The sequence below is a fragment of the Cnephaeus nilssonii genome, assembly GCF_951640355.1.
Source record: "Cnephaeus nilssonii genome assembly, chromosome: 18".
Lineage (NCBI taxonomy): Eukaryota > Metazoa > Chordata > Mammalia > Chiroptera > Vespertilionidae > Cnephaeus > Cnephaeus nilssonii.
The window spans coordinates 13,555,280-13,568,504 of record NC_137089.1 but is presented as its reverse complement, the minus strand read 5'-3'; the positions used below and the strand labels follow the sequence as shown (position 1 = coordinate 13,568,504).

The window sequence follows — 13,225 nt, the reverse complement described above, 5'->3', positions numbered from 1 at the left end:
GAGTCACACACTTGGCCCTCCGGGGAAATGCAAGTCTACACGACGGAGAAAATAAATTGTTGCTTTTAAAAAAAATAATAAAAACCCAACTTTGCCTACAACTACTTTTTGTTTTTACAGAAAGTCATATTCCAGGCTCTCCCTATGCCTCCAAACCAGTGGTCGGCAAACTGCGGATTGCGAGCCACACGCGGCTCTTTGGCCCCTTGAGTGTGGCTCTTCCACAAAATACCACGTGCGGGCGCGCACGTACAATGCGATTGAAACTTCGTGGCCCATGCGCAGAAGTCGGTTTTCGGCCTGGGCGAGTCTATTTTGAAGAAGTGGCGTTAGAACAAGTTTAAGTTTAAAAAATTTGGCTCTCAAAAGAAATTTCAATCGTTGTCCTGTTGATATTTGGCTCTGTTGACTAATGAGTTTGCCGACCACGGCTCCAAACGATTGACCACCACGTGGACCCACCACGGCGTCTCTCCCAGGAACATTTGGGTGGTGTCTGAGATGGTATGGCAGGTAACCTCCCTATAGAGAATGTTCTCCAAGGGACTCTAGGCAGAAATGGAGCCTACTGGGGAGAAGAAACGGGGTTTCTCTCCTTAGTCATGCCTCAGCTTCGAGTTATACAAAGGTGGGACACTACTACACCTATTTTGTGCTATACTGAAAAATAGTTGGGTTGGATAATTGGGCAAATCCAGAAGACAAGGTTGTTGACATACAAACCAAACTAATCTGCAGGTGAGTGAGGCAGAGGGCCGAAGGCACGGCAAAGTGAGGCGCAGCGTGGCACGGCTGGATCGGGCGGGAGGCAGGGTCCACTGCAGGCACAGACCAACTCCACCCGAAGCCAGCGGGCAGGCTTTTCCACTTCATTTAGGGTTTGCGTGTGTTATTTTTAAATGTCTCCAGGGCAGAATGACTACTTTAAGAAACAACCTTTAGCCCTAGCCGGTTTGGCTCGGTGGATAAGAGTGTTGGCCCATGGTCTGAAAGGCCCCAGGTTCAATTCCGGTCAAGGGCACATACCTCAGTTGCAGGCTTGATCCCTGGCCCTGGTGGGGGTGCATGCAGGAGGCAACTAATCCATATGTCTCTCTCACATTGATGTTTCTCTTTCTGTGTCCCTCCCTTCCCTTCCGCTCTCTCTTAAAATTAATGGGAAAATATCCTGGGTGAGGATTAACAACAAAAAATAAACAAAAAAAACCCTTTACATTTTTCTTCTTAATTACAAAAGCAGTGTAAGTTCACTTCAGCAAACTAGAAAAATATAGCGGCACAGATAAGAGACAAAAGCACCTATAATTTCTCTATGAAGAGCAAACTACTTTTAACTATTGTGGTTTCATTCTTTATGTTTAATGCCTATAAGCATTCTAATAAATGTCATAAACCTTTACTCCTGTCATTTTTCCATAATACTTTCTAATAAGCTGGGCACTTATTGTTTTACTGATTTTTCACTATCAAAAATAATGCTACAATTAATATCCTTGATTAATAGATAAATCCCTAAAACTGGAATTCAAGTGTCAACAGGTTGGCCCATTTTAAGCAGTTTTGCCAAACTGCTTTCCACAAAGTTTGTAATCTATAATAATAAAAGCATAATATGCTAATTAGACTGGACGTTCTTCCGGATGTCCTTCCAGATGTCCTTCCGAACGACCTTCCAGACGAAGCTGGGACTGGGAGGAAAGCCCAGGTCCCGGATGCCTGCCGGTGGCCAGAGGGAAGTCCGGTCCTGGGTGCCAAAGGGAAGCTTGAAGGAAGGCCTACTCTTACACGAATGGGTAAGAGTATCGGGCCTCTAGTAATTTATAATCCTCGAAGAAATGTATTTTCTCCAAATCCAGTTTTGTTAATTTTGGCCAATTTGAGAGGGAAACTTGAAACTTCCCTGCTCTATAATCTGTATTTCTGGATTATTAATAAAGCTAAGTATTATTTCATATGTTTGTTAACCACTTGTATAGCTTTTATGAATTGTCTACTTGTGTTATTTAGCCGTATGTCTGTCTATTGAGGCATTTGTCCTTTTTAATGTTTTCAAAATGTGTGAGATACACATATTTTTCAAAGTAGACACCAAGACTGCAAAGCAGATAAAAAATCGTGGTTTTCGGAGGAAGCATAAATACACTTAAGAGGTCTTGTAACCTGTCAGAAGTCCTTCAACATGAGATCTGGGGGCTCCGGTCTCTTTTGTCCTGGAACTGCAGAGAAAATCGAATTCAGAAACTTTCAAATCCTACACACAATAGGGTACCAGAGAAGATTTTACTCCTGACCTAAATAAATGGCTTTGTGTGCTCTGACGTGAAATAATATATGACCGTGTAACTGAAGTGACACCGCAGATGCTATTCTTACCTTTATATCATTTAACACCTTCTCTGAACACTTACTAAACTACTGACATGGCACTATTGTCTGGCCATGGGTATCCCTAAGTTAGGTTTTATTAAAAGGAGGAGAAGGAGAAGAAAAATGGGAAGGGAGGAGGAGAAGAGGAGGAGGGGGACAAGAAGGAGCAAGGGGGAGAGAAAGGGGAGGAGGAGTGGGGTGAAGTGGGCGGGAGAAGCCAAGTTGTCCCGCTGGCCTAAGGTTTGGGCTTTCTAAATGTCATTCAATGTTCCATCCACTCTGGTATCGCCTCACTCTCACTCCATGAGCCTGCCTAGCATGGACCGCTTCCTGGACTCTGGCCAGAAACAGAGTTCTCGGAGTACCTGCCAGGCTTTTCTATGTGATTTGCTTTTGTACCCTTTATCTACCAACCCAGGGAGGCTGTGCAGGGATCCTCTGAGACAGATAAACCCTTGATTTTACCATCTCGCTGCCCTTCTGAAATCCATGTGGCTCTCTGCAATCTTCCCACCTGCCAGAAGCCTGTTTCTTTGTCATCGTGGTCAGACCACCTTTTATTTTGGTAAAGGGGTGTGGGTGCATGTGGGCAGAAGCAGGTCCTACTGTGCCCTGTACTCTCGTGCCTTGCTAACATCCGTCCCTCTCTGTGAGCCCTCAGCCCCCCTGCCCCCTCCCCAGACCCCTTGGGAGGGAGAACAAGAATCACCGACGATTGGAACAGGTGATTCTCCTCAGAGATCATTTAGTTCCACTTCATTTTACAGGTGAAAAATAATGAAAGATCTTACGTTAATTGTCTTATTTGCAATACAGGAAAGAGGCAAAAGCTACCTTTGTTGCTTGCTTGTTTGAAAAGTTAGATCCAAGAAGTCCAGAAATTATTTTAAGGGGCTCACTTAACTGAGAACTAAAAACGCCAATGTGGGGTGAGTGTGGGAAGGAAAGTCCACACTAACTCACATTAATGTGATCAGAATCTTAAAAGGGTATTTCATATCCTCATGTTCATATTTTAAGAAGGAAATAGGCAATGAGTCCCCTATTTTCAATCTCCCTACAAAAAAGAAAAGAGCATATTTTTTTTCAAATTCATCAAAACCTCAGATTTTCAAACTCATCAAAACTTCAGATTTTCAACTCATCCTTACAACCCCAACATGGAACACAGAAGAAAGAATGTAAGGCACTTTTCTCAAGTCCAACGTTTACCTCTAATTCCGACGCCTGGTCACTCACATGCCCTATGGGATCCTCAGGCTTGTGTCCTAGATCTAGGGTTCTAGGCTTTAAGTTAGAATCAGTTCCCCAGGAGGACAAATAGCCACAAGCCACCCGACCTACCCTAGAACCCTGAGCACGGTGACCCTCCTACTGCGGAAGCGGGGGCCACTCACCAGCGGCTAAGCCATTTCTCCCTGCTCCCTCTCTTCCTCTCCTTTCTCCGATCTTCCCTTCCCTTCGACCTTCCCCTTTTCTAAGACCCCAATCTAAAGTCAGGGGCCTTTAAAAACAAAAGACCCTGGTCCTGGGGGGTTAGTGTGCTTGTATATTCAGCGTTCATATGAAAGGCGGGCACCAAAATAAGAAGCAAAAAGAGAACCTTGCAGGCTTCTCTGCTCTGGAGGGTGTCTGCATTCACGCTGGCAAAGGAAGCATTTCCTTAGAAGTGAAAGTGAAGTCAGCTCACTTTAATAGTGCTCCCCACAAAGTTCACTGCCGTGTTCATTATAAAGTAAAACAAGTGATTGCACAATCTCCATAACCCAACTTACTGTCAACATGTACACTGAAATCCCCTGAAATGTATCAGCTTTTCTAGTATTTTCTGTAGAACTCTAAAAATGTGTAACTTGGTTGGTATTGTGTACACGACACATCAAAATATACTGTTTTTTAGAAATATAGCTCTAATCCTGTTAGTCACCAAAACACTTCTTAACCCTCTTACCAATAAAATGGAGGGGGAAGAGGGGAAATAGATCCCCAAAGAGATACTTTCTTGCTTCTATTCCATTTAACCCATTATAGTTCAGTCCTTCTTACCATTAGCCATTAAATGACTTACATTAGAAAATGTAATTTCCTGGCAATGGATGGATGGATGATGGATAGATGGGTAGATAGATAACTCGACCGATCTATCGGAACCAAGGAGCTGGGACATCTCTAAAGCCGTGATTTTCGATCTTTTCCATCTCATGGCACACAAGCTAATTACTGAAATTCTGCAGCACACCAAAAAACATATTTTTGCCAATTTGACCAAAACAAATAGGTTTCATTTTGATTCATTCATACCAGAGAGCTATTGTGTTGGCTGTAGTCATTTTTTTATTTGGTAATCTAAGGGGGGAAAAGATCAGTGTCCCTGACTTAAATAGCCATGTACTGCATGTTTTAAAAATTCTAGCGGCACACTGGTTGAAAATCGCTGCTCTGAAGGCAGGGCAGGGGCAGTGTAGGGTGAATCGAATTTTGGGTGCCTACATATGAAGAGCTGTGAAGCTCTCTGAGGGACTCCCAGGTACAAGCTGTCATTACTAAGCAACCCATTAGTCCTCCTGAGCTAAAGCGAAAATTCCTATTCAGCCTGTTGCTGCTCGCTAAGGAATTTTTCCTGGACATGTTTGCCAAACCAATCACTACTCTATCGCAGCTTAGACCTAGTTTTTAATAATTGAGCAGGAATCTTTGAATACCTTTTGAAAGGGAAAAGATTGTCCACACCCCAGAGTGAGTGCCAAGTATCATGAGTGGGAACTGTAATTAATTTAGGATGAGGCTTTCCTTATATTAAGAAGAACTTAAACGTTTTCCAAGGTTAAACTTAGTTGACTTAAATTAGAAGGGGCAACATCATCTGCTGCCATCATCTTCATTCTTGGCTCAAGTAATAAGGTCAGGCTGCTGATCATGCAAATGCTCAGCTCACTGACTAACCACCTACCATCAGATTCACACTGACCTCTATGCATAGAAGCTGTGCATGTGTGGATCCTCACTAAGTAATACAGGAGGGAAGTCAGGAAAGTGGCGTCAGGAAACAGACAAAGGAAAGGAAGGGAGGGAGGAGGAAGACAATGTTGGTTCAAACTAGGAAGTAAGAGATTGAAAATACTATTTAACAAAATTGTTCATATTTTAACCAGATGTATGCCTAGCTACAGAGGAACGAAGCATTTGCTTGAATTATCGAAGGCAGTTTGCCGCTCTGTTGACTAATGAGTTTGCCGACCACTGATCTAAGGCTTTCTAAAAAGATTTAATAACCTAACATCAAAATAATAATTTTGTTTACATTATCTACAAATACTTATCGGGTATTGTTGTTGTTTAAATGTTTCTCTGTATGTTTGATTTCCTGGCTACTTGTTCCAATTCTCCTTTTGACTCTGCAGAGTCTGGGAGAAATTAGATATGGCTCCTCAGGGGCTGCTCTAGCACTTACTTTTAATCCTCCTTAAGTCACATGGCACAGGGCCCATTTGAGTGGCCTGATCTCCGCAGTCAGTTTTAAAGAGGACCTAATTATAGGCCAACAGAAGGCCTAGTACCATCTTATCAGAGCAATACGTAAAGCTACCATTAGCTCCAGAAATGAAACTGCAACCAACATCTCATTAAAGCATTCCACCAGGGTCCAGCATTAGATCAGACATCATTATCTCCGTCTTTGTATTATAAAGTAGAATCTAAATTCAATGAAATGACTGTCCGCAGAAAAACGAACACGAGTTTTGGGTTCTAATGTGAAACTATGGAAAGACAGCACTGGCCTTCTAACTCCATCCCAGCTGCCTGGTGAGTGGGATCCAGCCTCAAATCTGAGCTTAGCTATGTGTCTGGCAGAGGCCCACCTGGCTGACATCACTCCAAATCAAGTCTGTAGCAGCTCTGGAAATACCGACCTGTCAAGGTGACCCCATGCTTCCAGAAGGGGCAGTTCAGCAAGCAATGAAAGCAAATGACATTGAGAGGAGGCCTAAGAATTCAGAAACCCAAGTTATTTTATCAGAAGCCACTCATCCAGAAGCATCATAATAAAAGCATAATATGCTAATTAGACCAGACGTCCTTCCTTCCAGATGACCTTCCCCTGATGACCTTCCGGACAAAGCCTAGGCTGCGAGGGAAGCCCAGGTCCAGGGTGCAGGAGGGAAGCCGGCGGGGGGGGGGGGGGGGGGGGGGGAAGACCTACTCTTGCACGAATTTCGTGCATCGGGCCTCTAGTATAAAATAAAGCCACAAGTTTTGTTTCACTTACACGCTAATATACACCTGAGAAGTGGCATATCAATTGAATATATTATGTGAAGTAATGTTAAGTACTCACTTAAAGCATTATTTGGCTAACTAACCCAATCATAGAAGGTGCCAGGACATTGTTTAAATGCAGATGCCCTGTTCCCTCTCTGGAGAATCTGATTCCACAGTTCTGGGTTTGGGCCCTCGTTACTTGTAATTTTACCAAGTGCCTCCGGTGATATTTCTGTAATGAGATGAATTTGGGAAGCAGTCATTTAAATTATTCCTATGGAGATTTCTATTATTGAGCACATACGTAATTGTCTTCAATTTTAAAAAAACTCATCCAGATTTTCATGTTCTCTAGCATTTTCATATTTTTCAGATAGGTTACCTGCCTGAATATTAGTTTTACTTTACTGAAGATGAGAAACTAACCAAAGCACACTGTTTGCAACGTCTCGGTTCCAAACAATGGGCAAGCCTGTATTTTCTGACAGATACAAGTTGGCAGAAACTGGCTGTGGTCAAGAGGAAGGCATGGAAGGCAGACCTTATTTTTGTTGGAAGCTAAAGTTAAAGGAGTAAGACGGTCCCGGAAGAGTGATAAGTTCAATTAAGAGTTTTAGGGAAGCAGGATTGTCAGAGCAAACACCATCTGTACTCGGTCCCTCTTCTTCAGTTCTGATTCCCAGGGGTCTCCTGGAATGGGTTCATTTATTCATCTCTAAATTAAGGAGTGTGCAGAATTTCACCTATTGTAAGGAAGACCCTAACCACTAAATTGAGGAAACTCTGGGAAACACAAGACTGACGTTATTAGCTGATTATTTACTTCTTGACTGCCAGGACCACTGATAAATATAATTTCTTCCTCTTTTTTTACTAGTAAGTGGAGAATTGATTATCTTAATGAGACCATCGTCTCTCTACCTCTCTGCTTCACCCACACTGGGCCCCTTTTCTGACCCTAGAACGGGCCTGCGCACTGGCTCTTCCATCTGCCTCTACAAAACACTCGTTTCCCAGGTATCTTCAGTGCTTTATCCTCAATTCCTTCAGGTCTCTGCTCAAAGGTCATCTCATCAGAGACGCCATCCCTGACCCCTTTATATAAAATAGATCCCTGTTATAATCAATTCCTCTAAGCTGCTTTGCTTTCCTTCATAGCACTGATCACCATCTAAGTTATTATTTACTTCTTGATTGACTGACTTTTCCCGAACTAGAATGCAAGTAGCACCAAGGTAGGGACTTAGTTCTGAATCTCAATGTTAGGATCAAAGCCTGGTATATAGTGCCGCTTAAGACATACTGGTTGAATAAAGGGGTGTGTATTTTTAGTGGCTTAAGAAAGATCTGACCAATTCTTAATATTTGTGATCTTAAAAGATATTTTAAATAGCCAAGTGGAAACAAACATATGCATTTATTAAACTAAAGAGTAAAAGCTTAAGAGTTTCACCTCATTATTTAAGAGGTTATTCACATGAGATGCCTATATTAGGCGTTTTCTGTTTCCTTTCTAGAATAATGGCCAGACTCGTTAAGAAAAAGCACACAGAATGACTAAAAGTAATTGTCCTTGGCAAAAGTGGGGTGGGTAAAGAGAAGGGGGATTGATATACCATGACCTGATAAATATACTAGTGTACTTTCTGTTAGTAACTTACCAGGTATTGCCTTATTTTAAATTATGTCTGTTCAGTTCAACATCACTAATCATTGGGAAAATGCAAATTAAAACCACAATGAGATATCACCTCACACCTGTCAGAATAGCTATCATTAATAAATCAACTAACAACAAGTGTTGGTAAGGATGTGGAGAAATGAGAATTCCTGCACTGTTGGGATTGTAAATTGTAAATTGGTGCATCCACTATGGAAAAGAATACGGAGGTTCCTCAAAAAAAATTAAAAATAGAACTACCATATGACCCTGCAATTCCACTTCTGGGCATTTATCCAAAGAAATCCAAAACACTAACTTGAAAAGACATATGCACTTCCCATGTTTTTTGCAATGAAATATTACTCAGTCATAAAAAAGAATGAAATCTTGCCATGTAAAACAACATGGATGGACCTTGAGGGTATTATGCTAAATAAAGTAAGTCAGAGAAAGACAAACACCAAATGATTTCACTTATATGTGGAATCTACAAAACAAAATAAACAAAACAGAAACAGACTCATAGATACAGAGAACAAACAGATGGGAGGGAGTTTGGGGGATGGGTGAAAAAGGGCAAGGAATTAAGATGTGCAAATTGCTAGTTATAAAAACAGTCATGGGGATATAAGGTACAGCATGGAGAATATAGTCGGTAATATTGTGGTAAGTATGTATGGTTGTCAGGTGGGTACTAGACTTGCTGGGGTGACCACTTTGTAAGTTACATATATATCTGATCACGTTGTACACCTGAAACTAAAATAATATTGTATGGCAACTGTAATTAAAAATTCAAAAAAAAAATTTTAATTATGTTTGTCCATGTCTCACTTTCCACTAGAGTATAAGCTTCTTGTGGACATGGCCCATCTTACTCATCTTTTTATTCTCCTATAGTTTCTCTCGGAATGTGTTACAAATAGTAGATAATCAGAAAACACATTTATGTAATGAAAAATACCTATAGGTATCAAATAAAATTACACACACACACACACACACTCTCTCTCTCTCTCTCTCTCTGAATATGTATTTTATATATGGTAGTAAAATAACAATTTCTAAATTATCATTGCCTTGCTAGAACACACTTGCTTGTTGACAAAAGTGATAAATCTTCATAAAATTTAAGGGGAACAGAGAATTTTGAAATATGTCCCAAGACAAACTGTGCTAAAAAGACTTTGCTTTAATTAGTGACAGCATCAATGCAGGCCAAAAGCAGGACCTTTCCATCTGAAAAGCCCACAAGGGTAAAAAAAAAAAAAAAAAAAAAAAAAGATGATGCAACTACTTCAGTCTAGACGTGTTAACTGAAATTATCTTCGTATGCAATCCAAACAATTACCTATACTATGGTAAGTTTATGAGAAAAGATCCTGGGTGCACTCCTTTAGGTTACTTTCAGAAAAGACAGGCCTCCTAGGCAGATGTACCGGGAAGCTGACAAAGCCAAGCTTGGGACCCTCCCTTGCCAGGCAGGTAGCCCCAGCAACTGCTCAGGGATTCTTTTCCTTACGAGTCCACACCCCCACCCCACCTGACATCCCCAATTGCGTAAGCTTCAGGTACATAAAACCTGCACCCGTGCCTGCCAGTCCTCCTTAGATTATTAATATTAAGGAAACTAGGCTATCATGTGCAAAAATGATCCAAAATTCATTTATTTATTTCCAGCACCTCTCAATCGTCCAAGCAGAGTGAAGCAAGTGGGGTCTACAGGTGCTTCTCTTTGCAGCATCCTGTTGCGATTGCTTTTCCCACCCAGGATGCAAAGTTAACTCTTGGAAACCACAGACAGATAAAAGAGAAATAGATAAAATAGATTTTCATTAAATGGGTACATCTGTAATCCTAGGTAGTTATTCCTCATAAAAATCAAGTAATGCATGGTAGTGAAAAACCAGACTGCTAGTGTTTAGAACTCAATTTCAATACTAACTAAATTGTCCTTGGTGCTAAGTGTTAACAGGTGAAAATAAATCCCACCCGTTTCCATTCCTAATTCGTTCCAGTGGGTGTTGTATCACAAAACTAAGCAGCGCAACCCGAAGTTAATTGTGTGATTTAATCAAGGAATTACAGTAAGTCTCATCCGACATTCCCTAGATTAGGGACCATTTTTGACACGAAGAGCAAACCACACCAAAAAACCCTGCTGTCATCTCGGCTTTTGGCTGCTGACGTTTTCAAAATCGAGTGGTGATTTCTTAAAAGCCACAGAGAGAATTTGGGGTGAACGGAAAGGGTAGTCATACAGTCATAGCCCTTCCTTTCCCCACCCCTCCATGTAGCACCCAGATAGATAAGTGGTAAATTTTTTAAAGTATGGCAGCATGTGTTGTTAGATATGCCTACTCTACCAATGGCTTTACTCTGAAACGCTCTCCCTCTCCTCTCCACCGCAGGACATTCCCTCTGCAGGACATTCCCTCTGCCCAGAGTCCCTCGATTTGGGAATGGTCCCTGGCCACTTCTTCAAGGAGAGGCGCCGGCGGCCGCGGCCTGCCCTGGCCCTGCAGGCGACACCCTTAGGAAGGTTTCCTTGGGGTGGCCGGACCATCAGGGTAGAGCCACACTGGGAAGGAGACACCCTTAGGAAGGTTTCCTTGGGGTGGCCGGGCCATCAGGGTAGAGCCACCCTGGGAAGCAACAATGTGGCCACTGCGCACTTGCACCGAGATGCAGCCAGCGCCCAGCCCTGGACGGGCCCCAGAGGAGGGGGAAGGGAGTGTCGCCACCGAATCCCAAGAAAGGCCGCGGGACCCACCTCCGGCTCCCTCCCGCTCCCGCCCTCGGCCCCACCCCCGCTCCCAGCACAAAGCCGCCCCGAAGGCAGGGGCCAGGCCTGCTGGGAGGCCGCCTGGACGCGGCTGGACCCGGCGACCCGCGCGTCCTCGGGCCGCGCAGGCCGCCGATCGCCGGCGAGTCTCGAGTTCCCGTCCCGGACGTGAAGGACGCCCTTCCCGGCGCGGGAATCCTGCCCCGCCGCCCAGGCCCCCAGCCTCTCCGTCGGCGGGTCCCCGAGAAGGCCCGGCGCAGCCCACGCATCCCGCCAGCCACGCCCGAGGTGCCGGCCTCCGGCGTGGAGAGCCCGGGCCGGCCGGCGGCGGCGGGGTCGCGGGCCGCAGGGGCGCGCCAAAGGCGTCCGGACGTGGGAGCGGAGGGGGGCGGGGGGGGGTCGACAAGTTGCAGGCGACCCTTTGCGCCCCCCCACCCCCCCGCCCGAGATGCCTCAAATCAGTTCCCCTCGTTTCCCAAAGGCCCTGTCCTCGCGCTCCTTCCTTAATGCGCCCAACAATGCGGGGGCGTCCGGGGGGGGGGGAGCTGGGCAGCGCGCACGGACGGCGCCGGGCTGCTCCCCGGGACCCTGGGCGCCCCCGCGCCTCGCCTCCCGTCGGGGGCGCGCACACGCACACCCTCGGCCCAGTGCGGGCAGGGGAAGATGGCCGTTTCTGCTGCAGGATAAAGGCTCTTTGTTGCGCTCACACAAAAGCCGCCAAGAGACCCGCTTTTCCAGCAGGCCCTCGGGGCACCTCGAGGGAACCCAGCTGAATTTCCAAATGGCCCCAGAAGCCCGAAGAGGTGGGAGCCCCTGAAGAGAGGGGGATCCGAGGCCTCCCGCCCTCCGCCACCCCAACCTCTGTCACTCTCCAAGCACTCGTCGGGGGAGACGGGAGGGATTGAGGTCTTTCGTAAAGGGAGGAAGGAAAGACGAAAAACCTACTTTTACCATCAAGGCCCAAAGGGGGTATTAAAAACATTCACATTCTTGTAGGGTTTCTCCCCCTGAACCAGGGTAGAAACTTAATCTGGGAGGAAAAAAAAAAAAAAAAGTCTGGACACACCAAAAAGAAAAAGAAAAAAAGAAAGGGGGAAAAAAAAATACCAACAATAGCAACTTGGAAGAAAAAAAAAAAAAGGCAAAAACATAACAAACCAGTTGCCATCAGCCCAAAGTGGTAGTAGCAGCAGCCGGCGCGTGTGATCCACTTACTTGTCCGACTCTTGTGACATGTTTGATCCAATGAACTCGCTCCCCTTTTCCTGGAGCCTCAGCCTCTGGTGAAACTGGACTTTCAAGTCTGTGCAGGTGAAGGTGTGTGAGAGCGCCCGAGATGGCAGAACAAGAGCTACAGGTAATTCTGCTTTTTCCGTCCCCCCGCACCACTCTCGCTCGCTCGCCCGCTCGCGCCCTCACCTAGCCGGAAAGGTGGGAGAAGGAGGGGCCCCCGCACATGGGGGCCGCGCTCGGAGGCGGCCGGGCGGCGCGGAGTCCTCCTGGGTCGCGGCGGCGGGCCGTCGCCGAGCGGAAAGTGGCGGACCTGGTCGGCCACAGGTAACTTTCTCGCCAGGAGCTGAATTCTTTTACTAAAGGGTACAAGCCCGAGGGACGAGCTGCGCGGTGATTGGCTGCGGGGCTCCCTCAGGTGAGCTGCCATTGGCAGAGGCGCGTGCAGGTAAGGCCCTTCTGCAGGCGCAGGTAACTCACTCCGAAGTTGCCCCGAGTGGAGCGGCGGCGGCCCGTGGGAGCTCCCGGGGTCAGTGCCTCGAGTAGCCTTCACGCTACGTGTTCCTCCTTCCTGCTGGCCGGCCCGGGGTGGGGCGGGGGCGGGGGCCGGGGTGGGGGGAGGGGGGGTGGGGAGGCTTGGAGAAGAGAGAAGGAACCAGGAAAAAAAAAAAAAGCAACAACACCTGCAACCACTAGGGATTATGGGTCGAACGGAAGGACTCAGGAGAGCTGAACTCGGGGATCCCAAGCCAACCGGAATCCCAGGAGCGGCACCACCACCGGGCTTTTTCATGGCCACAACTAAGAGGACTGGGGGACAGTTTGCGAAGAGTGTGAAGTTGACTTTGTGCGCCGAGGAGGGGCAAACACAACGACTGCCGGGTTTGCTACGTCATTTCATTCTTAACGTACCCCACAGC

General features: G+C 45.8%; 1 protein-coding gene across 2 annotated transcripts in view; it reads right to left on the bottom strand.

The window, feature by feature from the left end:
* Nucleotides 1-12,884, bottom strand: part of GRHL2 (grainyhead like transcription factor 2) — a 127,568-nt gene extending 114,684 nt beyond the window's left edge. For both annotated transcript variants that reach the window (XM_079796123.1, XM_079796124.1), the window contains exon 1: nucleotides 12,291-12,884. In XM_079796123.1, the coding sequence (XP_079652249.1) occupies nucleotides 12,291-12,310 (20 nt within the window). In that variant the 5' untranslated portion in view covers nucleotides 12,311-12,884. The remainder of the gene's footprint in view (nucleotides 1-12,290) is intronic.
* Between the last annotated feature and the right edge of the window lie 341 nt (nucleotides 12,885-13,225).